Source organism: Ochotona princeps, chromosome 4 (assembly GCF_030435755.1).
Source record: "Ochotona princeps isolate mOchPri1 chromosome 4, mOchPri1.hap1, whole genome shotgun sequence".
In the NCBI taxonomy this organism is placed as follows: Eukaryota; Metazoa; Chordata; class Mammalia; order Lagomorpha; family Ochotonidae; genus Ochotona; species Ochotona princeps.
The window spans coordinates 31302929-31328816 of record NC_080835.1 but is presented as its reverse complement, the minus strand read 5'-3'; the positions used below and the strand labels follow the sequence as shown (position 1 = coordinate 31328816).

At 37.7% G+C, this 25888-nt stretch overlaps 1 protein-coding gene across 3 annotated transcripts in view; it reads left to right on the top strand.

Moving 5' to 3' along the window:
* The window catches only part of METTL15 (methyltransferase 15, mitochondrial 12S rRNA N4-cytidine), a 160477-nt gene that overhangs the window by 82546 nt on the left and 52043 nt on the right, over window positions 1–25888 (top strand). For all 3 annotated transcript variants that reach the window (XM_058663239.1, XM_058663237.1, XM_058663238.1), the window contains one exon: window positions 945–1081. In XM_058663239.1, coding sequence (XP_058519222.1) covers window positions 945–1081 — 137 coding nt within the window. The remainder of the gene's footprint in view (window positions 1–944; window positions 1082–25888) is intronic.

The following is a 25888-nucleotide window of genomic DNA, read 5'->3' as shown; positions in this document are numbered from 1 at the left end:
TATATGTAGTATAATATATACATTTCAAATGAGGATAATGTTTCTCTTTGTCATTTACTTTCAAAATGTCTTCGTCTACATGCTAGCCTGAATTACCTTGACAGATATGTGATAATGATGGTATCTTTTTCTTTTTAAAAAAATATTGTGGAATTCTAAAGATGCTGGAATATTGTGACTTTAAAAGTGTTTCCCTAGTGCTTAATGTCAGTAGTATAAATGACCTAGGATATGTTGTTCTAAAATGCTTTGTAATGCTAAAAGTCCTTTTCTAACTCATATTTTTTAATCTGTTAGTTTCTCAGGATATATAGCGATTGTTCTGTAACATTCTATTTGATAGATTCATTTTCTATCTCTCTCTCCTTACTTCCATTCCTCAACTTCTTCAGTGTGCTTAACATTCATTTTGAATACCTATCCTGTGCCAGGAATTACTTTCCTGATACTATGACCAGTTCTTTTAGATATCATTCATAATTGAACCAGATCTCATATTTAAAAAATTTAATTGGGAGCCATGTCGTGGTGTAGTGTGCTAAGCTTCTGTCTATAATGTTGGCATTTCATACAGATGCCAAATTGGAGTACTGTTCCACTTCCAATCGAGTTCCTTACTGATGCACCTGGGAAAATCAGCAGAAAATAGCTCAAATGCTTTCTCTGTCCTTGCCACCCACATGGAAAACCAGAGTGAAGCTCCCATTTCTGTGTGGCCTAGCCCTACTTATTGTGGTCATTTGGGGAGAAAGCCACCAGATGGAATGTCTTTGTCTTTTGTGACTGCTTTCCAAACAAACTTATCTTTAAAAAAAAATTGAACTCTAGGCAAAACTGTTATTTGTGTGTTGTTAGCTCTGAAAATCAGGATTTGATTTTAGAAGTCAAAATAGTTGACAAGTTTCTTCATTCTAAATAGTGATTTCTCTTTCTATATTGACCAGATTTTTCTAGACATGACATTTGGTTCAGGAGGACACTCAAGAGCCATACTACAGAAAGAGTCAGATATTATCCTGTACACCCTAGACAGAGACCCAGCAGCCTACGCTATAGCTGAGCAGCTTTCAGACTTATATCCGTAAGTAACACTCTTGTATTGTTATTGGTGCTATGGTTTAAACAGATTCTCAATTTGAAATTTGTTATACCTTGTATAATGTTATGTTTATTCCATGAAAAGCTTCCTCTTTTTTTTTTCTCCCTGACACAATTAATACAAATAGTAATTTAGTACAACTTAAATTAATAATGTCTATTCATGCTTCCTTAATTCGTAAGAAAAAATGTAAAAATGACTTCTGATTGCAACATTGAACATATATTAAAATGCATTATGAATTCTATTTTAACATTCTGTAGTAAAAAATAATGTTATAAGTTCTTAAAGCTTTTGCTTCCCCAAATTTAATACATGCATGAGAATTCCGTAGAATTGATGAGACCATATACGTAAGTATAGTGTATTAGTTTTCTCTAAACTGACATTTGCAAGTCGTTTTATTGCTCTCACAGAATTACTTAGCTAACCATATAGTATTTCTAAAAAATTAAAATATTTTAATTAATGACTATTGAAACTATCTACCTTTGACAAAGTATTTTGAATTAAGCAGTAATGTCTTTTATGTTTTTGAAGATTAAAGATTAACTTGCACTCTCTTGGATTTATGAGGCTCCTGAGCCCTGTTATTTGATCACGGGTTATTTTCTTCTAAGGATAATATAGTGATGTGTCTTAAGGAAAAGATAATACTCTTTAATTTTAATCGTTCTCTTTCTTCTCCAGCAACTTATACCCTCTTTTATTAGAATATTCATGTTTTTGAAAAATGATATATCTGATTATAATCTGAAAAGTCTAGTTGATCTTCATTATATTTCACTGCCATGGAAACCTCTGCGTTCTTACTGACTAGTGTATCTTACACCAGAGGTTCCCATTCCAGTTCTTTCAGTGTGTCTTATTCCTTCAAAAACTCCCTTTCTCAAAGAGGGTTTAAAGTTTACCTATTTTAGCACATGTAACTTTTTTTAAATCAATCAGGCACCTCTGGTCCTGTATTTTCTTTTAATTTTTCAGGAATGAAATCTATCAGTTAGATAGACAAAATGCTCTGCTAAAAAGGCAACATATTGGGCTCGGCGGTGTGGCCTAGTGGCTAAGGTCCTTGCCTTGATCCCATATGGCCGCTGGTTCTAATCCCAGCAGCTCCACTTCCTCTCTATCTCTCCTCCTCTCAGAATATCTGACTTTGTAATGAAAATAAAATAAATCTTAAAAAAAAAGGCAACATATTATAATAGGGATAAACCTGGAATATGTTTCTTGACCCCTAGTTTAATCATCTCATTTGACTAAACTCTACTAGTTTGGTTCATATCTATGGATTTATGTTTATCCATTTAACAAATGATTCCTTTGTTAAGGATCACAAATTGTATTTGAAAAGCAACAAAATAAATCAAAATAATTCCAAGATAGAGTTAATAAAGGTAAAAGCTAGAATCAAGCAAACTACAAACCGAAAGAAAAAGGAAATAGAAATAATAAAAATGAATTCTGAGATGATTCTTTGAAATTAGCAATATTCCTTTTGAACGTGATTATTAGGACAAAAATATATAAGTAGAAATGAGAGAATAGAGCAATCACATTCATAGACACAAGATAAATTTATCATAATACATCTACAACTCTGGTGCAAATTATGAAACATAGGTGAAATGAATGATACGCCATTAAAATGTAACTTATTAAAATTGACTCATAATTTTCAACTGGGAAAGGTCATTACCATAAAAACATTAGAAAGGTAATTAAAGTACATAGAAAAATGCACCCTGACCAGTTTTGAAAATACTTTGATAACAAAATATGAGCGAACAGTGCTGTTTATGCTATTCCTTATGTTGGTAAGCATGGAAGGTTTTTTTCTCTTCGTTTTATGAATTCAGTATACTTTTAATACCAAATTTTGGTAGAGATAATGTACAGAGAGGGAATTCAGGGAAGGAAAAAGCAATAGTTAGAAAACATAAGGCCAGGCGCCAATTGCTTCACATAGCAGATTACGTACCCATGTTGGTGCAATTTCAGTTCCCAGTGCTGCAATTGCTACCCACCTCCCTCCTGATGTGCCTGGGAAGGCAGTGAGAGATGGCCATAGTTCCTGGGCCCCTGTTACTCATGTGCTAAATCTGGGTGACATTCCTGCCCCATGCCCCTTACTTCTGCCTGGTCTGGTCAGTCTCTGGCTGTTGTGATGATTTGTGGAGTAAATCAGCAGATAGAAGATGACTAGAGGACATATAAGATGGATGGTTGTCTTCTTAAAGCTAAATAATGTAACCGTAAGTTACCATAAAGCACACCACAGAGGGAACACTGCAATTACAGTGTGAGCATTATTTGAGGAATTTCTTCCTGCTATTTGGTTGTTACCATAAAACATAAATTCAGGATTTTTATTAACATTTTTTTATTTTGAAAGATTTGCAGAGAGAGAGAAGAACTTCCATCTTGCCTCTTTGCTCTACAGATGGCCACAAAACCCAGACCTGGACTATGCCAAAGCTACAAATTTCTTCTAGGTCTCCCACATGACTGACAGGAGCCTAGGCCATTGTCTGCTGTTTGTCTAGGCCATTACAGGTAGTGGATCAGCAGTGGAGCAGCTGGAACCTGAACTAGTGGAGCAGCCGGGACACAACCCAGCACCCATATTAGTGCTGGTGCCACAGCGCAGAGGATTAGTGTACTGTGCCACTGCATCAGCCTCACATTGGTTTTCATTCAGTTCCATTCATATTCACAGGCTCAACATATCATTAGGTAAATATATAGACACAGAAAATAATTAGGAAAAAAACCCCTACTATTCCTCACGAGCATAGTCAACTCTACAAACAATAATCAAGTTCCAGAATGTAAAGCTCACTCATATAGGTCACGTCTTTTCATTCTCTATGTATCTGTTAGCATAAATTAGGGAAAACATAATATTTGTCCTTTGGGGACTAGTTTTTTTGTTTGTTTGTTTTGTTTTTTTCACTGAGCATAATGATTTACCACTATGCCCGTATATTTGCACAAGGCAAGGTTTCATTCTTTTTTTTATGACTGAGTAGTATCTACGTTGTATGTGCATCTTATTTTTTCTAGTTATCAGTTGATGTGCATTTGAGTTGATTATTTTAGCTATTGTAAATTAAGCTGCTGTAAAGGTGTATGTGCAGGTAACTTTCATATGCAGATTTCATTTCATTTGTGGAATTGCTCGGTCATAGGATTAGATATCTGAGGAACCTGTAGCACAGAGAGGTCTTCCATAATGATTACACTACTTTATACTCTTGCTTACAGTGAAATAGAATACTTTTTCCCTCAAATTATTGCCAGCATTTATTGTTTTCAGATTTCTGTGTGATAGCCATTCTAACTGGGGTGTTGTGAAACCTCGTTGTGGCTTTCACTTGCATTTCCCAGATAGCTAGTGATCATGAACAGTTTGTCTTGTGTCTGTTGGCCCTTTGTATTTCATGCTTTGAAAAATGCCTGTCATGTCCTTTTCCCATTTCTTAATTGGGTTGTTTGTTTTGTCGTTTTTGAGTTCCTTGAACTCTTTGTAGATCCTTGAAACTATTTCTCTTTCAGTTTTATAATTTGCAAATATTTTCTCCCATCCTCTGATTTGCCTCTTCACTTTGTTGAAAATTTCCTTTGCAGTACAGAAGCTTCTTATTTGTAATCCCATTTGTTTATTTTTACTTTGATTCCTGTTCTTCGGAGGTGTTTTCCAAGAAGCGTTTACCTATACCTGTGTCTTAAAGAATTTCCCCAATATTTTCGCGTAATAATTTAAAGGTATCAGTTTTTAGATTTAGATCCTTGATCCATTTAGGGTTGATTTTTGTTTAATGGCTAAGGTAGGGGTCTTATCTATACTTCTGCACCATTTATTGAGTAGACTCTCCTTTCTCCTAGGATTTATTTCAATTCATTTATCGAAAATTAGTTGGCTGGAAATATGTGGGTTCATATCTGAAGATTCTTGTTTACTTTCTCAAAATTAAGGCAGAAGTTGTAACTACTATTGGCATGGAGAATAAGCAGTTCATTTGAAAGCTAGGTTTTAGCTCTTTCTGGAAACACTGAATGTTAGCTAACTCACTTGCGTTTTAGTAACTGAAACCTTTTTCTCTTACCTCTGAAGACAGTACAAGAGGAAGTACACTTAAATTAGGCCCGTATGGTATTGCCTTACTATTAAAGTTGTGGAAATTGACATTAGAAAGCACTGTTTAAAAAATATGGTTTATTTTTAATGAAATTGGGGAACAATATCTGCTTTGAGCCCAAAATTTAAGGAGAGTATTCTTAATGGTACACAGACATTAAAATCATACATGATAGTATTATTTGACATAATTTTAAACAGAGGACCAAAATATGATAAGTTGTCATTTGTAAGAGTTTTCAACAGTGTCTGTGTGTACATGGCTAAATTTATAGTTAAGAGAAAAATAGAAAGAAAAATTAAACTGACCCAAAAATCCATAATCCTATATAATTGACATTAAAAGCTGTGTGTTTCATTCAGCCTTTTGAATTGACACTCTTATGTTACATTGTGCACACTATTACCTGCTTGAGCTCTCAGGATATTTTTACTTTGTATTCTGTGAAATGTTCGAAAAACAACAAAGTTAAAATCAGATATTTAATATGTGACTTATATGTAATCAGCAAGGTTATTCTGTTTTCCAATTCAGAAGCCCAGTATTTCTCTGCATTTGTTATGAAATATCATGTTTCTCATTACTTTTTTCCTGGAGTGAAGTTTCACAGTGCAGAAAAGTACTGAATAGGAAAGTAAAATAGTATGTACTACCATTTCCATGTTCACGGCTAGCTATATGTTCTTCTAATTAATTTGCTTATAAATACATGTGCATTCACAAATGGGAATATTTAAATATCAGTTTATTTTTATATCTAGATTTTGCAAACTTGATTCTGCTTATACATTATCAGCAAATCCCTGTGTCAATAAATTATCTTAAAACATATGATGGTTATAGTATATTTCCATGGTATAGTTAAACATTATCAGAATCTTAATATGCTGCATAGTTTATTTGCACTTCTTATAAACAGCAAATACCAGATGGATTTTGTGTAAGCAAATCTAAATATGTTTTCTCTAAAAGAGTAATGTATTAGGGATGTACTTACTCTTTCTGTACTACCTTGTTTTATGTTTTATATTTTTGTGTTTTACTAAAGCTTTCTTGCTCTTAAAAAGTTTCTTTGTATCAGTTTATTTGCTTTTATTTTTTCTGTAGTGACGTTAGTGATCTACCTATTATTTTTCAGCCTGACTTTCTGGGCTAGGTGGTGGCAGGGGAATATCCCTGTACCTATGGAACTATATCACAAAATAAATAAATAATTTAAAGAACTTGATTGTTTTTATTGAACAGGCAGATTTACAGAGAAAAGAGAATAGAGAGAAAGATTTTCTGTCTGCTGGTTCACTCTCCAAATGGCCGCAACAAATGGAGCTAAGTTGAGTTTATCCAAAGCCAGGAGCCAGCAGCTTCTTCCGGGTCTTCCATGTGAATGCAGAGTCTCAAATCTTTAGGCCATTCTCCACTCCTTTCTCTGGCCACAAGCCAGGAGCTGGATGGGAAGTGGAGCAGCAGGAGACAAACTGGTGCCCATATAGGAACCTGATGTGTACAAGGAGAGAATTGTAGCAGCTAAGTTATCCTCTGGCCCCTTTTGTTGTGCTCCCTCTTGTCTGTCTGTGGCCTGAAAAATTCCCCCTGCGGACCACAAGTTGCCGCCGTTCCACAGCGACAACTAAAATGACGAGGCACACTCTGAGGGACTGGAAAAAGCTGGAACCGCAGCCGGACTCTTCACTGCCAAAAGCGGCTGCATTTAAATCCTTCTCTCCGCTGCCCCTTTCCCCAGTGGACTTAGCTTTCCTCCCACTTCTCCAGCCCTCTCTCTGCCACCCTTCTTCGCGTTCTTCCCATACTTTATGCTGCATTTCTCCATTCTTGTCCCCTTACTTGTCCATTCTTGTCCCCGTATGTAGGTCTTACTGCTTCTGTACCGCTTTTGTATCTCTCTCTGCCGCTTTTCCAGCCCTCTCTCTGCTACCCTTCTTCCCGCCAGTCCTTCTTCTCTGTCTTTCTCCGTCGTAGTCTGTCCATCTTTTTTGTCATCGTTGTCGTCCTCTTAACTTTTACCGGCTACTTTTATATCATTCTCCACCAATCAGTCCTCCCCGTGGGTCCACTTGGCGCTATGTGATAGGCCAGTAGCAGTGACATGATCACAGCTAGGGCATTAGCCTATCCCTGTGACTTCCTGCTTACCTGCAGGTGAGACCAACTCCACCTCCTGACCCTGGGCCAGCCGCCATCTTGCAACGGCCCCTACCAATCCCAGGAGCGGCTTTAGCCCCCCACTCCCCACACCCTTTAACCTCTTTTTATTATGAATTATGAAAATTCTGGGAGAATGATTTCTGAGCCATCTTCATCGCCAATAGATTTAAGTTGTTATTGTTCTATTCATTATGCTTATAATGCACAGGAGGAGACAGGGTCTGTGTTTATTTTAGCAAAATGATGGTGTTTGTTTTCTGACAAATATATATATTTGACTACAGACCTATAAAATTAACACCATTCCCAAATTGTGTTAAAGATTTATTCTTAGAGTATTTGGCTTAAAATTTTACAGTTCTGATTCATGGAAGGCAACATATCTATTTGGAGTGCAAGTGGTATTTATAATAAGATAAGTATGATAAAATGAATTACCTCCTCACAAACTTGAGATAATCCATTTTTATTGCCTACGTCACTTGAACATAACCATATGGTGCAGGATAAGAATAGCAACTTGTTCAGTACAAGAATGTTTCTACCTAGAAAGACTTAGTTTTATTTTATCTTAAGTAAATAATACATATTTAGAGCTGTAATTTATTACATGTGAGAAAATTTTATTAGGACTCTTTGTGTTTGGGCTTCTGAGTTATTAGAAGGATGGAAACAATCATACCCTTTCTAGCATCATAAACTAATTAAATCAAAATGAGTTTGTTATAATTACATATGTAAGCCTTCTGTTCTCTACACCACCATTTTTGCCTGATATTTGAAATACAATTGAGACAAAAAGATGTTGGATTGGTTGTCTAGTTGGCATTTTATTTATTTTTCCTGAGACAATTCAGTCTGAGTTCAATGCACAATTCAGTGTTCATTTAATATCTACTCTGTGTTGGGAATTAGAGTTGGCCTAAGGGATATTTAGAAACCTAAGTTAAGTCCTCTATACCACAACAGAGAGCTTATTATACAACAGAAAGTAAATGTCTGTGAGATCAGGTAGTTAAATCTGCTGACAGTGAAAATACCCAACATATTGTAAACTCAAGCTTAAATGATTTCTGAAATACATATTGTTATTTTCTGTTAGCTTTGATTTTAACTCATTTAATATCTTCCAAGAAACTATATTTTGGGTGGCAGATATTAAACTATGTCCTGGAATTACAATTGGCTAAAATGTTTCCCTTCTTTGGGGTCTTTGTCATGGTATGGCCGACTAAGCTTCCACCTGCTTTTCTGGCATCTCCTATGGGTGCTAATTTTACTCCTGGGTGTTCTACTTCTGAACCTGCTCCCTGCTAATGCACGTATGAAATAGGGAAGATGACTTGGACTACTGTACCCATAAGGAATACCCAGAAGCAGCTCTGGACTCCCGGCTTTGGCCCCGGTCAAGCCTGTCCGTCGTGGCCATTGGTGGAATGAACCAGTGCATGAAAGAGTCTCTGCTTCTGTCTCCATATCTCTCCTCTTTAATGCTGCCTTTCATATAACTACAAAATAAATCTTTAAAAATATATAATCACTTTAACAGGAAGCAGATTTTAAATAGCTGTTTATGATGGAGAATAATGTCAGGATGTAAAATTAGATTTTAAGGATATAAGTTTTTATAGCATAGAAGTATTGACTTTCAAATAAAGTATCACTACAACATTTATGAGATGGAAGAGGACCCGTTACATAGGATGTATGATATACATTTCGTAAAACAAATACATAATAATAAGACATGACTGATCAAGTTATTAGTGATCAAATTAAATGAGTAATACTTCAACACAGCAGGCTTTATTTCCATGTTACAAGTCTTAGAGTTTTAGCAACACTGTATATCTTTGAGAATCAACTTAAACTTTTCTGCTTACCAATGGAGGCAATTGAAATATATGGCCTCTCTTTCTTCTAGATTCACCCATTGTGATTCCACAACAGTTGTCTCATAACCTTTACAAAACACTGCTTGTACCTTGACTTGCACCATTGTCATATGAATTTCCATGTCTATATGCTACTACTCATTACCCAGAGCGTAATTGAACCTCCTTGTCTTTCAAGAGTAAACAGTATGTAACTGGAAAATCAGCAAGACACTCTCAGTTTGTTTTCAGTATCTCCTCTGCTTCCCATTAGAGCCAGTGCAACCTTTGTTCACATTCTTAAAAAAAAAAAAAAAACAGGATTTAATTATTTGAAATTTTGAATGACAGAGAGAAGAGGAGAGACAGAGATCTTCTATTCATGGCTGTACTCCACAGATAACTACCAAGGCCAGCGCTGGGCAAGACCATAGTCAGTCAGGACTTTCATCCTTATCTGCAATGTAGGTGTATGGGCCAAACAGACACCAGCCAACACCTATGCTGGATGCCAGTGTCATGGAGAGCAGCTTTTCTTTCTGTGTCACAACCCCATCTCCTATACACACTCTTTTGCTATTAAAAAATGACAGCATATATTTGCATCATTTCTGATTTCATGCTTTCAAAACCTGATACAGTCTTTGACATATAGTGAACATTTGAATAATGACATTTAGATAGATACCTGGATATATAAATAAATAACGGTTTTTCTATTTTTGTTTCAAGTATGTAGAAAGAATATGTATTAGATACAATTTTCTGAGCTTGTCTTTTCACTTCACAATTTAGAACAATTTACTAAGTGTGTAAACCACTCTGAAATAGTGTTTTAAGTCTAGATCTAACTTCTAGAGGAAATGAAGATACTAATTTCAGATTAAAGTTTTTGTTCAGTATTTTCGTGAAATTAAACATATGGAAATGTTACTAATAAATTTTGACTAGATGCAGTTTACATTCAGCAATCTCAAAGCTGCTCCTAAAATTTGACTATAGAAAAATTGATTGTCATTGCTTTTTCTACTTCAGGTGCTGCATCAAGTGAACCTATATGTGCACTTACATATGTAAATATATGTAAAAGTATATATACTTGTATATGCATATACATAGATATGTGTGTTTGTAGACACATAAAATGTGTGTAGATACTCTGTATTATAAAGAAACTTTATTTCAGTCTCCAATAATGCTAATCTATTTTCATTAAACAATAGAGTTGTTATGTCAAATTTCTGTAGATAGAAGTAAACGTTTATGTGAAAGGAAACAAAAGTCAATACTGTATGATGGTTTGCATTCATAATCAAAGATAGCAAGATTCAAGCAACAATTTAGGAAGCAGTTTTCACATTAGTACCCTTATCTTGTATCTTTTGTTTGCAACAATATTGGTTAATTCCTAGCTTTCAAGCATCTTTCTAACCTTTTCAGAATGTGTAAAAGGTTTTTTATTTGTAATATACATTGCTACTGACAGAATTTTATCTTTCTATTTGTTTTTTGCTGGATTCTTAATGACACTTTCCATGTTAGAGGCATCCTCAGGTAACTTGTCAAAGGGTTCCCACCCACACTGTGAATATCTAACATGTTTTATCTGATTATTGTCCCTTTACTAAGGTAGCAATATATGCATCATGGGGGAAAAACATGGTAAGAGCGAGTCTAGGCTTGTATTTTCAAAAGTTACGTACCTGTGTGCAAGGAATTGATCTTTAATGTTAGTATATCCTCAGTAACGATCTAAACATGTCAACATTAAGGAATCGCATCTGATTTAATAAACAGTTTTATTCTGAGTGACATAAAATATATAACTATACTCTCAAAAGCAATGAATAGAAACGCCTAAAATGGAGTGTAATATTAATCAAGAGTTTCCTCTTTGTACCCAACTTTTAGGACATGAAGTGCTTTCTAGTTAAATGACAGATACAGTAATAATTAAAGACTGAGTTTTTAAAAATTAATTTAATTTTTAAAATTGTACTTCTTTTTTATTATTATTATCATTTTATAATTCATTTCCATAGACCTGGTATTTCCCTATTCCCTGCCCAAGTCCCTTCCCACCTCAATGACTTTCCCCACATTGTTACTCTAGTATAGTTCTTCATAAATGCTCATATGTCCATCGTTGCAGGCATGGGTGATGGCAGAGAGTTCAGAATCCCATTGTCAATATATAATAAACACTTTCATTGGGATTCTTTTTATCTGGAAGTAGAGATGCATACTGCATTGTACCCTAATATCTGGATATGATAGTCTCCATTACGCAGTTACTATACATTCGCTTAAATGAAAAGCCACAATACAAAATTAACAACAGGAAGAAAAATAGAAATTTACAATGCCTTGAAGTTAAATAACATACTACTAGACATGATAGTCTTCATTGCAAAGTTACTATACATCCCCTTAAATGAAAAGCCATGAAACAATCAACAACAGGAAGAAGAAAAAAAAAATTAATAATACCATGTAGTTAAATAACATGGTGCTGAATGACTAGTGTGTCACTGAAGAAATGAAAATCAACAACCTTCTTGAAGAAAATGTTACTGTATGATCTATGAATCATTGAAGAATTTAATGAGAAAGTGTTTTCAAGAGATGAAACTAAAAAAAAAAAAAAAAAAAGAAAACAAGTAAAATCGTGAGATATAGTTGCACTGATCTTTGTTGTTGAGAAATATCTCCTGTAGGCAACAAAGACAGATTTTGTTGTTTTTAATCTGGTCTGCTTATCTGTGATGTTTGATTGATGAGTTTGAGGAATTTACATTCAGAGTTAATATAAATAAGTGGTAATTTCATCCTGTCATTATAACAATGTATTCTTGATTGATTTAGTCTTCGGTTGTTATTTTACTGGTATGTTCCCATTTGCCTTTGGTTTGGGTAGTATTCCTTGTCTCTGTCAAGAGAACATCTTTAAGTTATCAGTTGTTTGGCAAATTTGGAAAAGGCATATTTTAACTTTTCTTCACTGTGGAAAAATTTTGCTTTGTTTTCTTTCTTTTTTTTTTTTTTAGAGATTTATTATTATTGGAAAGCCGGATATACAGAGAGGAGGAGAGACAGAGAGGAAGATCTTCCATCCGATGTTTCACTCCCCAAGTGAGCCACAATGGGCCTATGTGCACCAATCCGATGCCGGGACCAGGAACCTCCTCCAGGTCTCCCACATGGCTGCAGGGTCCCAAAGCTTTGGGCCATCCAACTGCTTTCTCAGGCCACAAGCAGGGAGCTGGATGGGAAGTGGAGCTGCCGGGATTAGAACAGGCGCCCATATGGGATCCCGGGGCGTTCAAGGCGAGGACTTGAGTTGCTAGGCCACTGCACCGGGCCCATTTTACTTTGTTTTCAAAGGAAAAGGAAAGCTTTGCTGGGTACGTTATCCTGGGCTGAAAATTTTTTTGCCTTTAGAATCTGGAATATGTTACTCCATTCTCTTCTTGCCTGTAGAGTTTCCTGTGAGAGGTCTCCTGTGAAGTTAATTGGCATTCCTTTATATGTCAGTTCATTTTTTTTCACATGCACATTTAAGGATCTTTTCCTTATATTCAATGGAAGAAAGATTGATCATCATGTGTCACGATGAAGATTGTTTTTGGTTAAGCCTGTTGAGAGTTCTGTGCCCCTACTGGATGTTGTTTCCCAATTCTTTCTCTAGGTTAGGGAAATTGTCCCTTATATTTTAATTCAATACATTTTTGAACCCAGCTTCTCTTTCTGTACCTTTTGGGACTCCCATAACACTTATGTTTGGCCTTTTAATAGTGTTTTTCAATTCTTGAATACTTTTTTTTAGCCTGATTCAGCTCTACTTCCAGCTTTTTGTTTGTTTCCCCTGGTGACAGGAAATATCTTCTAATTCCGAAATTCTTTCTTCTGCCTCCTTTATTCTATTTTGGAGACTCTCCACTGTACCTTTAATTTTCTCCACTGTATTCTTCATTTCTGATATATCAGCTTTCATTTGATTCATTTCCAATGTGACATATTCCTTGAATGCCTGCCTTACGTGCTTCTTGTTATTGATAAGATGTTTTATAACAAGTGTTTTGAATTCTGTATGCCCCATTTTTTTTGATGTCTTCCTCAGTGAACTCTAAGGTTGGCAAAGGGTTTTGTTCCTTTACAGGGAAGTCGTCAGTTAATACTCATTGTGCCTTTGTCTCTGTTTTGCTCTTTGTCATTGTACTTCTGGCTATCAGATTCTTCTCCTTGGGGCAGGTTTCTAAGCTGTGTCACCCACAGGTCTACAGTTCGATTTTACTTATTGCAGTTGATAAATGGCTCTTTGTTTGCAATCACTTGTGCCACTCTCTCCAGTGAGTTCCAGGTCTGGGTTCTTATGTTAGATTACCACCATGATCTCCGTAGCCCCAGCTCCTGGCTCTCCATTCTCCACCTCATGTGATAATGTGCTGAGGCTGCACAATTGTCTGTATGACCTTTCTCCCACTTGCGGTTGGAGCATTTTCCAGGATTAGGGAGGCACCAGTTGTCCTATATAGCTAGGTTGTTGGTGGTGCTGATCTCTCCAGAACTTGTTGGGCATTAAGTCTGAGGGCCACACAGACCTACTTTAACTTGTTGATGCCAAAGTCAGTATTATGTTCCTGTGGGACCAGTGCAATGCACTGAGCTCTGTGAGTTTTCTCCCAGCTCTGCAAATGCCCAGCTTATTGTTGTCCCTGCAGTCTTTTTCTTTCCTTTTTTTTTTTTTTAAGATTTATTTATTTGTATTAGAAAGGCGGGTATATAGAGAGGAGGAAAGTCAGACAGGAACATCTTCCATCCGATGATTCACTCCCCAGTTGACCACGATGGCTGGAGCTCAGCCGGTCCGAGGCCAGAAACCAGGAGCTTTGTCCATGCCTCACACGCAGGTGCAGGTTCCCAAAGCTCTGGGCTGTCCTTAACTGCTTTCCCAAACAACAAGCAGGGTGCTGGATGGGATGTGGAGTGGCCATGACACAAACTGGCGCCTGTACAGTATCCCGGGTGTTCATGGTGAGGACTTTAGCCACTAGACTACCATACCAGGCCAGTCCCTGTAGTCTGAAAACCTTTGCTACATGGTACAGAATGGTGACTGATGTGCCACTATTGGAATTCTTGTTCTGCATTGCTGTCAGGTCTGAGGGGTACTTGAACCTGTCTTGGGTGGAACCTGTTGGATACTATGTTGTTGTAGTTCACTGAGCCACAAATGAGTTCTGTCCTAGCTCAGTACATACTCAGGCCTGTTGCATAGCCTTTGCCTCGAAACACAAAATGGCACCTGATTTGACTCTGTTGGAAGAAATGGGCTGTGAAATTCATCCAGTTCCTGCACTGCCCATCTCAGACCTGTCATTCTGTCTCTGTTCCTGGTCAAATAAAACAGACCAGCAGGATGTGCAACTCTTTGTCTGGGTTCACCTCTTGAGCTCCTGGCTATCATCCCTTCCCACCTTACTCATTCAAGTAAAATAAAGAAATCTTATTAAACAAGAAGTATTTTCTTTTTTGCATGCAGTCTCAGATGGCTGGACAATGTTAGGACAGCTAGTTCAAAAAAGGCTTAGACAAATATATTTGTAGTTTGTAAAAACAGCATAAACAAAAACAAGGGAATAGTTAATGCAGAATTCAGCATCTTGAATGAATAATTATTGTTAGGTATGGAAGTAGAATTTTCAAGAAAGGAAATTTTCTCTTGGTGACTATATGCATGGGTATCCATTTTGTTATTTTATGTTAAAGCAGTTTATTACAATATTTGTTTTTTTCTTGTGATTTTTAAAGAATTCTGTTGAATTCTTTTAACATTTATGTGAAAATGAATTTCACAGTTGTGTATGCCATAAGATTTAAGTACTTCCAACTTGAGCTATAGAAGATTTTTGGAAGTGACCTTTCATTTGTGTTTGTTGCTTCCCCCCCAACCTCAACACCCCAGAACAAATTTCTAGGCTGAAATTCCTATTTTCTTTATATGGATGTACTGTGAATTTGCCTTAAGCACTCCTTTTAATATTTTTTTGTGTTTTAGGTACTTCAATGAAAAAAATTTCAAACTTTACACATTTCACATTATTTCTGTTATATTTTGAAACGTTTTCAGAGTGTGGAACTAGAAGTTACTAGGTTTTTTTTTTCCTTTTAATATTTCTTTGTCATCTTGGATTTTGTATTATTTCTTCTGTTTCCCATTATGTTTATGTTAATTATAATGCATAAAATGGTCATTTTCTCTGAATTCTAAGATTTTTCTTTTTACTAACCTTAAACATCTTGATTGCAATGAACCTTGATGGAGTTTTCTGTGCATCTTGTTCCAAGTTTGTTGTGAATTAATTGCCTCTGGTCATTAATTCAAGGATTTTTTTTCCCCTGTGTTCCTTTCCTTCAGATACTTTTTCCCACACATATTAGGTTTCTTGCAGTTTTTTCAGTGCTTACCAACATTGTGTTTCTTTTCTAATATCTATTATTCTCGAGGCTTTCACAGTAGCATATCAGGTCAATGCTCTGCCTACAGCACCAGCATTTCATATGACTGCTAGTTTAGTTCTGGCTGCTGCACTGCCCATCCAGCTCCCTGCTCATGTCCTAGGAGAGCTGCAGAGGATGGCCCAAGGCCTTGGGATCCTGCATCATGTAGGAGACGTGGAATAGGCTCCTGAATCAAGGCAGATCTACCCTTTGTAGTCATTTCTGTAGTGAAGCGGGAGATGGAAGATTTTTCACGATTTATCTTCCTTTCTGTCTCTCTCTGTTGCTCATTCCAGTAAGATAAAGAAATCTTATTAAAAAAAGTAGTATTTTTATTTTCTTAATATGTCTTGTGATGCCTTCAAGCTTACTGATTTTTCAAAGACATCATCAAACCCTGTATTAATAACAGCAGTGTTTTTTTCAACCCAGACATTATAATTTTTAAAAGGATTTATTTATTTTGCTTTAATGTCAGAATAACCAGGAGAGAGAGAAAAATCTTCCATCCATTGCTTCACTCCCCAAATCCTAAATGACCACAAATACCAGAGCAGAGCTGATTATGAAGCTGGGAGCGAGGAGCTTGTTCCAGCTCTCCCACTTGATTGTTAGGTCCAAGAATATGGGCCAACCTCTACTGCTTACCCAGGAAATTAGAAGAGATCTTGATGAGAAGTGGAGTAGCTGGGATTTGAACTGGTGCCCGTTTGGAATGCCTCTTGGTGGATTAGCTTGCCATGCTACCATCCTGACCCTAACATATTTTTTCATCTTTAAAACTTTGACTTTTCTATTTAATGGCTTTCTTACCTCTCATTATCATGCTCACATTTTTTTTCACTTGCTTAAACATATTAAATACCATACTTTATTGTGTTCATGTCAACTATCATAATTTTATCATCTGTGTTATCTATTTACATGACACTATGTATTATTTCATTCATTTTTTATTTGTATTTTTTTATTCATTAATTATATTGTATTATGTGACACAGTTTCATAGGTACTGGGATTCTCCCCACCCCTCCCCAAAACCTCCCACCATGGTGGATTCCTCCACCTTGTTGCATAACCATAGTTCAAGTTCAGTTGAGATTCCCTCATTGCAAGCATATACCAAACATAGAGTCCAGCATCTTATTGTCCAGTCAAGTTCAATGGCTTCTTAGGTATACCCTCTCCGGTTTGAAGACAGAGCCAACAGAGTATCATCCCGATCATTTAAAAGCTCCAACATACCATCAGCAAAAATTTACATCATTATGGAATTAATTGACATAGTAATGAGTAGCCAATATGTTAAAAATAAATGCTAGTTCTTAACCCCCTTCTGTGACCACCTCATTGACATTTCAATTTTAGTTTATACACAACATATAACATACATAACATAACATGTTATACATAACATTGTATCTTAAATTAAGGCAAACATGTGGTATTTAACCTTTAGGGATTGCCTCATTTCCCTTAACATTATGGTTTCCAGTTTGGCCCATTTGACCACAAAGAACTGCATTTTGGTTTTTTTTAATAGCTGAGTAGTATTCCATGGAGTAGATGAACCATAGCTTTCTTATCCAATCGTCTGCTGATGGGCATTTTGGCTGCCTCCATGTTTTTGCAATTACTGATTGTGCTGCTATGAACATAGGAGTGCATGTTGGTTTCTCATAAAACAAGTGTTCTGGATATATTCCTAGGAGTGCTATTGCTGGATCATACGGTATGTTGAATTTGAGTTGTTTGAATGTTCTCCATACTGATTTCCATAGAGGCTGTACCAGCCTGCAGCCCCACCAGCAATGGAGTAGGGTTCCCTTATCCCCGCAAGCTCGCCAGCAAGTGTTGTTGGTGCTTTTATTCATGTGGGCCAGTCTTACTGGCGTTAGGTGGTACCTCATTGATGTTTTAATTTGGATTTCCCTTATTGCCAGGGAACTTGAGCATTTTTTCATATGTTTATTTGCCATTTGGGTTTGTTCTTTTGTGAAGTGTCTGCCCATTTCCCGTGCCCATTTCTTGAGTGGCTTGTTTGTTTTGACATTTTGGTTGTTTTGTAGTTTTTTGTATATTCTGGAGATTAGCCCTCTATCACCTACGTAGTGCACAAAGATCTTCTCCCATTCTGTGGGTTGCTTTTTTACTTTGTTGATTATTTCCCTTGCTGTACAGAAGCTTCTTAGTTTGATGAGGTCCCAATTGTTTATTCTGGTCTTGATTTCTATTGCCTTCGGTGTCCTTTTTAGGAAGTCGGGACCTATCCCTAGATCTTGCAGAGTATTTCCAACATTTTCTTCCAAACGTTTGAAGGTTTCTGGATGAAGGTTTAGATCTGTTATCCATTTAGATTTGATCTTAGTGTATGGTGATAGATGTGGGTCTATCTTTTTGTTTCTGCAGGCTATCAACCAGATGTCCCAACAGCATTTATTGAACAGACCTTCCCATTTGCCTGGATTGTCGTTTGTCTTTTTGTCAAAGATTATTTGGTTGTATCTGTGTGGGTTCCCTTCTGGTGTTTCTATTCTGCTCCATTGATCTTCCTCTCTATCTTTGTGCCAGTACCAGGCTGTTTTGATAACCACTGCCCTATAGTATGTCCAGAGGTTCGGAACTGTGATTCCCCCTGCCAACTTCCTGTTCTTCAGGATGGTTCTAGCTATTTGTGGTTTTTTGTGTTTCTAGGTGAACTTTTGTTTTTATAATTATTTATTATTTAACTTCATTAATTACATTGTATTATGTGACACAGTTACATAGACACTTTCCAGATGAACTTTTGAATCATTGTTTCCAGTTCCATGAAGAATGTTTTTGGCAATTTGATTGGGATTGCATTGAATGTATATATTGCTTTTGGCAGTATAGACATTTTAATGATACTGATTTTACCTATCCAGGGGCATGGGATGTTACGCCATCTATCGAGGTCTTGTTCAATTTCTTTTTTTAGTAGTTTGTAGTTTTCTTCAAATAGGTCTCCTACATTTTTGGTTAGATTTATTCCCAGATACTTCATACTTTTCTCCGTTATTTTGAATGGTATCTTGCTGGTTAAATCTTTTTCCATCTTGGAGCTGTTTGCATACACTATGGCTGTTGATTTTTGTTCATTAATTTTGTACCCTGCCACTCTACCAAACTCTCGTATAAGTTCTAGCAGTCTCTGTATTGAGTCTCTTGGCTCTTCTACATAAAGAATCATGTCATCTGCGTAAAGTGAAAGCTTGACTTCTTCATTTCCTATTTGGATTCCTCTGATTTCTTTTTCTTGTCTTATGGTCTCTGCGAGGACCTCTAGGACTATGTTGAATAGTAGTGGAGAAAGTGGACATCCCTGTCTTGTTCCAGATCTCAGTGGGAAGGGTTCCAGTTTTTCTCCATTCAGTATGATGCTGGCTTTGGGCTTTTCATGTATTGCTTTGATTATGTTGTGGATTTTTCCATCTATGTCTACCTTGGTTAGGGTTTTTAGCAGGAAGTGGTGTTGGATTTTGTCGAAAGCTTTTTCTGCATCTATTGATACTATCATGTGATTCTTGTTTTTCAGTTTTTGGATGTGGTGTATCACATTTATGGATTTCCGAATGTTGAACCATCCCTGCATTCCAGGGATGAATCCTATTTGATCCGGATGAATGATCTGTCTGATGTGTTTTTGAATTCTATTGGCTAGGATTTTGTTGAGAATCTTAGCATCAATGATCATCAGAGAGATAGGTCTGTAGTTTTCCTTCTCTGTTGGTTCTCTGTCTGGTTTTGGGATTAAGGTAATGTTGGCTTCATAGAATGAGTTTGGAAGGGTTGCTTCCTTTTCAATTGTTTTGAAGAGTTTGTAGAGGATTTGGGGTTAGCTCTGTTCGGAATGTTTTGTAGAATTCTGCAGTGAAGCTGTCTGGGCCTGGGCTTTTCTTTGTTGGGAGGTCTTTAATCACTGATTCAATCTCTGCTTCAGTTATGGGTTTGTTCAGGTCGTTTGTTGCTTCTGGGCTAAGTTTTGGCAGGTGGTGTGAGTCTAAGAACTTTTTCATTTCTTGGTGGTCTTCTGATTTGTTGGGGTACAGTGCTTTGTAGTAATTTCTAATTATGTTCTTAATGGTTGCGGTGTCTGTTGTTATGTTGCCTTTTTCATCTTTGATGCTGTTAATTCTTGCTTTCTCTTGTTTTTTCTTTGTCAATCGGGCCAGTGGGGTTTCTATTTTGTTTTTCTTTTCAAAAAACCAGCTTTTTGATTCATTGATTTTGTGTATCTTTTTTTATTTCTATCTGATTAATTTCTTCCCTTGTTTTGATGATTTCTTGTTTCCTATTGTTTGTGGGGCTCTTCTGCTGTTGTTTTTCCAATTCCTGGAGGTGTGTGTTTAGTTCCTGTATTTGATGCCTTTCTTGGGTCTTGACATGAGCTCCAATTGCAATGAATTTACCCCGTAGCGCTGCTTTGGCAGTGTCCCACAAATTTTGGAATGTTGTGTCAGAGTTTTCATTGGTTTCCATTAATGTTTTGATCTCATCTTTAATTTCTTCTCTGACCCATTGTTCGTTTAATAGCATATTGTTCAGCCTCCAAGAGTTTCTGCATTTCTTGGGGCATTTTGAATTGCTGATTTCCAGTTTCATTCCGTGGTGGTCTGAGAGCGTACATGGTATGATTCCTATCTTTTTGAAGTTATTTAGATTTGCTTTGTGTCCTATCATGTGGTCGATCCTGGAGAAGGTGCCATGTACTGCTGAAAAAAATGTATAATCTGTGGCCTTAGGATAAAAAGTTCTATAAATGTCAACCAAGTCCAGTTGTTCTATTGTTTGTATGAGCTCTCTTGTTTCTTTGTTGAGTTTTTGTTTTGTTGATCTGTCTATTGTTGTTAGCGGAGTGTTAAGATCACCCACAATTATTGTGTGCATATTAATGTCTCCCCTTAAGTCTGTGAGTAACTGCTTCACGTAGCTAGGCATGTTGGGATTTGGTGCATATATGTTCACGATGGTAATTACTTCCTGATGGATCAATCCCTTCATCACTATATAATGACCTTCCCTGTCCTTTTTGATGCTTGTAAGATTGAAGTCTATATCATCTGAAATTAAGACAGCTACCCCTGCCATTTTTTCTCGTCCATTGGCGTGATATACCTTTTTCCACCCCTTCACTTTCAGCTTCTTGGAGTCTTTTCTGGTTAGATGTGTCTCTTGTAGGCAACAGATAGTTGGGTGCTGTTTGATAATCCATTCCGTTAATCTATGCCTTTTGATTGGTGAGTTTAGGCCATTTGTGTTAAGAGTTAAAATTGAGAGGTTGTGATTTTGCCCTGCCGTACGTATGTGTTTTTGTGGGTGTTGATATCTGTGTAATTGCCCCTCCTTGTGTGGACGTTAGTGGGGAGATCTTCCTGTTTGCCATCTTTGCTTATGATTCGTCTCCTTTTTTTCTGGATAGTGCATTTCTAAGGAAATTTTGTAGAGCTGGTTTTGTGCAGGCATATTCTTCTAATTTCTCTTTGCTATGGAAGTATCTGATTTCGTTCTCAAATACGAATGAGATCTTTGCTGGGTACATTATTCTTGGTTGACAGTTGTTCTGTTTCAGGATTTGGAAGATCTTTGTCCATTCTCTTCTTGCTTGTAAGTTCTCTTCAGAGAAGTCAGCAGTAATTCTGATTGTTTGTTCCTGGAATGTGAGCTTTTCTCTGCTTCGTACTTGTCTCAGGATTCTTTCTTTGTCTTCGTTGGAGTGGAACTTGAGCACCATATGTCTGGGTGAAGATCTCTTTGGGTCATATCTGCTGGGTGTCCTCTGACCATCCTGGATTTGAGCAGGGTTCATGTTCGAAGTGTTTTGGAAGTTTTCCTGTATAATTTCGTCAAGTACCATTTGCATTCCTGACTCTCTTTCCGCTCCTTCAGGAAGGCCAATAATCCTAATATTCGATTTCCTGAGGTTGTCTTTCATTTCTTGTATGGTCTTATTGGCTTTGTTCAGACTTGTCTCCAGCTGTTTAATGAGCTGGGTATGTTCATTTTGTGTGTCTTCCGTTTCAGAGATCCTCTCTTCTGCTGTATTTGTTCTGTTGGTTAGGCTCTCAATTTTGTGCTCTAAGTCAAGGATTTTACTTTTCATTTGTTGTATTTCTGTGACTATGTGGTTCTTGAATTCTTTGAAGTCCTCCCAATTCTTCTCATTGTCTCTGACAGATTTTAACATTATTTTTTTGAATTCCTTGTCTGGTAGATCTTCCATGTCTTCATCTCGCATCTCCGAAATAGACATTGGCTTTTGATCCTTTGTTGGTGGGGTGCTGGCTCTCTCATCTGGATCATTACCATTTCTGGTATTTCTTCCCATTGTGTTAGTTTTTCTTTTGGAGAGACCCAGGCACCAGCGTGCTGAGGGTTCTCCAGGCGCTATCTTGCAGAGATCGGAGCCTGCAGGCCTGGAGTAGCAGGGTGCGGGAATTTTCAAGGCACTTTTGGTGTGTCTCCAGTACACTGGACCTCAGGGCGCCACTTCCAAGGCCCAGCGGATTCTAAGCGCACTCTCAGCTCGTCCCCTACACATATGCGACCACAGGGCGTGGGGGAATGAAGGCGCCCTCTGTGTGCACCCCCTGTGCGTGGGATCACAGGGCACGCAGGATTGTAGGTGCTTTCTTGGTGTGTCCACAGTGCCAGGGACTGCAGGGCGTGGAGGTTCCAGGCACTCTCTGGGAACACCTCCTGCACGCGGGTCTGCAGTACCCTCCTGGTATGTCTCCCAAGCACGGGACTGTAGGGTGTGGGGTGTTCCAGGTGCTCTCTGGAAGCGCCTCCTCCGCAGGTCCGCCCACCCCAGCAGCGTGGGACCGCCCACCCCAGCGCTGGCAGGGGACCGCCCACCCCAGTGCTCACACGGGACCGCCCACCCCAGTGCTCGCAAGGGACCACCCAGCCCAGAGGCGTGCCCGGGCCCGCACAGCACAGAGGCGTGCGCGGGTTCCTGTAGGTCAGTACCACCCAGCTGTGTGCCAGTCCGCAAGGCACGGGGGAGCATTCAGTGTGCCTTCTGCCCTTCTCCTCAGCACACAGGACCGCTGTGCGTCACCTCCAAGACACAGTTTTGGCAGTTTCAGAGCACTTGTACTGCGTCCCTAGATGCTGGAATCTCCGGGGGGGAGGGGTGAGGAGATGACCACCAAGGATGTTCAGGCTCTGTGTGTGCCCCTGGAGGGTTAACTCCGGGAGCCTTGACCCATTGCCACCCCTACCCAGCTTACTCAAACCTCAGGTTCTTGCAGTTTGTCTCTGCCACTGGCGAGGACCTACGCCGTGGGTGTGGCTCCTGGCGGGTGCAGTGGGTGCTGCGGGTGCGGCGGCTGCAGCGTCTGCGGTGGGTGCAGCGGCTGCTGGCAGTTTCTGTGGCTCCTGCATCTCCTGCGGCTGTGGTTGAGGCTGTGGCTCCTGGCGGCTTCACTTCAACGTGACTCAGCAGGTCTGGAGCAGAACGCTGTCTTCCCTGCCTTTTGTTTTATTTTGTTTTGTTTTTTTCCTGGTTGCTCTTCCGAGTTGTGTGGATTTTTTTGGCTCCACACTGTCCAGGGAACTTCATGCTCCTCTCCCTGCAGCTCTATGCTGCTCCATTACGCTTTTGTCGCGTTGTATCCCTCTCTGTCTGTGAGCTCCCTCACAACCATCCTCCTATGTCGGCCATCTTGCAAGTCCCCTATTTCATTCATTTTTTATGTAATTTCTAGCTGTTTCTCATGTTCTATATTATTTAATTGGATACCAGATACTATAATTACTACATAGCTCTGTTTTCTGTGGTTTTTGTGTGTGCATGTGTATTTTGTTCTGAAATGTATTAAGTTACTGGAAACAGTTTTACCCATTTGAAGGTTGTTTTGAAGTTATTGGGTGTAAGAAATAGATTTTACTTTAGGGCTGATTTTTCTCAGTTTCTGATTTTTCCACTTATGGAATTATTAGTTGTTTTTTGTTTGTTTACTTGTTATTCTGGCTTTCTGATTTTTCTTGGGAAAACCGTACATAATATCTGAAAAATTGTTCTTTCTGTTTCTTTTGGAATGTTTGGACATTGTAAGTTTGTGAATTGATGAATTTACCAATTCTCAGTTAAAGGCCTCAAGGGGATGCTAACGAGTTCTCCGGATCCTTCCTTTTGCTTAATTCTCTCCAATCCAAGAATAATGACCCCAAAGAATAGGAGTTCTCTACCGGCTTTCCAGACTTGCACTCTTGTACTCACATCGGTGAGTCCTCTGGACTATCTAAATTTCCCTGCTTGCCTTTCCACCTAGAAATTCTCCAAAAGGAAAGTTTGGCAATTTTATGTCCTACCTCATTGTTTTCCCCTTTGCAGGAATTTCCATCCTGCCACACTCATGTTCCAGCACCTGAACTCCCTTGTTACATGGATCTTACCCAGGCGTTTGGTTGCTTTTAGGAGTGGGTAGCTGGGATGTGTTTCTCCATTTCACCTGAAGTGGAAGCTGCTTTCTTCTCATTTTCAGGTTATGGTTTATAGGCTTGCAAGTAAAATTAACATGTATGTACAACCTAATCTTCATTTTAAACTATGAAATCTTTCCGTTATTTGAAAGGAAGTACAATTATTTTTATTCTTATATTTTCAGGGTTATTAACAAATGGATAAAATTAATATTTACTTTGCATTTATACTAGACAAGGTACAGTTATTTTAATGAAGTTTTAAGTTTTCTTAGTTAACATACACCCATATGGTAAATGTATTTTTTTTTCTTTTTCATTTTACGAAGAAAAAGAAAGCTCCTAAAGCTATATAGCAAGGTTAAGTAATACCAGTCCAGTATGTTTCTCTGCTTTGACCAAATATCACTTTGAAACCTCTAATCTTGAATGCAAATAATAACGTGACAATGTGTTTTTCTTGCTATCTCCACCTCCTGTGTTTTTTCCCTCTTGTTATTTGTCAGTGATACTGTTTTATACTTGGCTTCTGCAAAAACCATTCCTCACCAGGAAACAGGCCAATCTTTTTTCAGAAGCCTTATAATACTTAACGTTTGATTAAATAAATGCGATTAGATGGAGTAAAAGTAAAAAAAGAAAAATAAAGCACACATTCTGGAGTTGTATTGATTTACCTACTGGGTAATATAAGGAAATGCTTAATAATATACTTAATCTCTTCCAATTTCAGCTTTTACACTTGAAAAGAATTTGCTGTGATACCTGTCTTCCTCAGTGTTTTCTGAGGTGTGACAGAGGTAATGACTAGGAAATATCTAAGGAAGAGTTTTGCACATACAGAATTAGATTAGCTAAGCAGGTATTTATTGCCAAAGCTTAAATGACTTTGTTAACTTAGTAATTTCCCAGATTAGGTTTTATTTTCTGTGATGGAAAACTTTATGCTTCTTATATGTACATATTTTCCCATATATTTACCTTTTGTAGAAGGTTTAGTAACTATTCATTCATGGATTGTTTCCGTCACTAAACTGGCAATGGTTGTCATTATGCACACACTATTGTACTATTTAGCTTCCTTTTGTTATTGCAGAGAATTTTTTTTTGTGAAGGAATAGTTTGATATGGTATTATGGAGGTATTTCAGGATTTATATTTGTAAGTAGTGTTTCTTGGACATGATTCACTTCTTTCTCAAAAGGGGCAATGTGCATGGTTGGTTTAGCAAAATTAATTATTGATTGAAAGGCCAAAGCAACCTGCTCTTAGTTTCCTTTGTGCAGAAAATACACATTATTTCTGTTTTTTTCACCTGCGAGAAAAGCATCTACTCTCTTGTTATCAATGACCTTTGACTTGTCAGGAGCATTCAAAACATTGTTATTTCTGCATCGCTAATAAAATATGACAGGTCAACCACCTTGTCAATTTCAACTTTTCACTTTCCCACTGGTAATGTTATGGTTGGCGAAGTTAGAAAAAAATTCAAAAGAGTTTTAGATTTTGCAGGTATTTGAGGGGAAAGGATAATTTTTGAATAACATCAAATTTGGGGGTTTCCTTTACTTTTTTTTTAGATTTATCTTTTTATTTGAAAGGCAGATAAACAGAGAGAAAGAGATACGGACAGAGAGATCTTCACTCAGCTGGTTCAC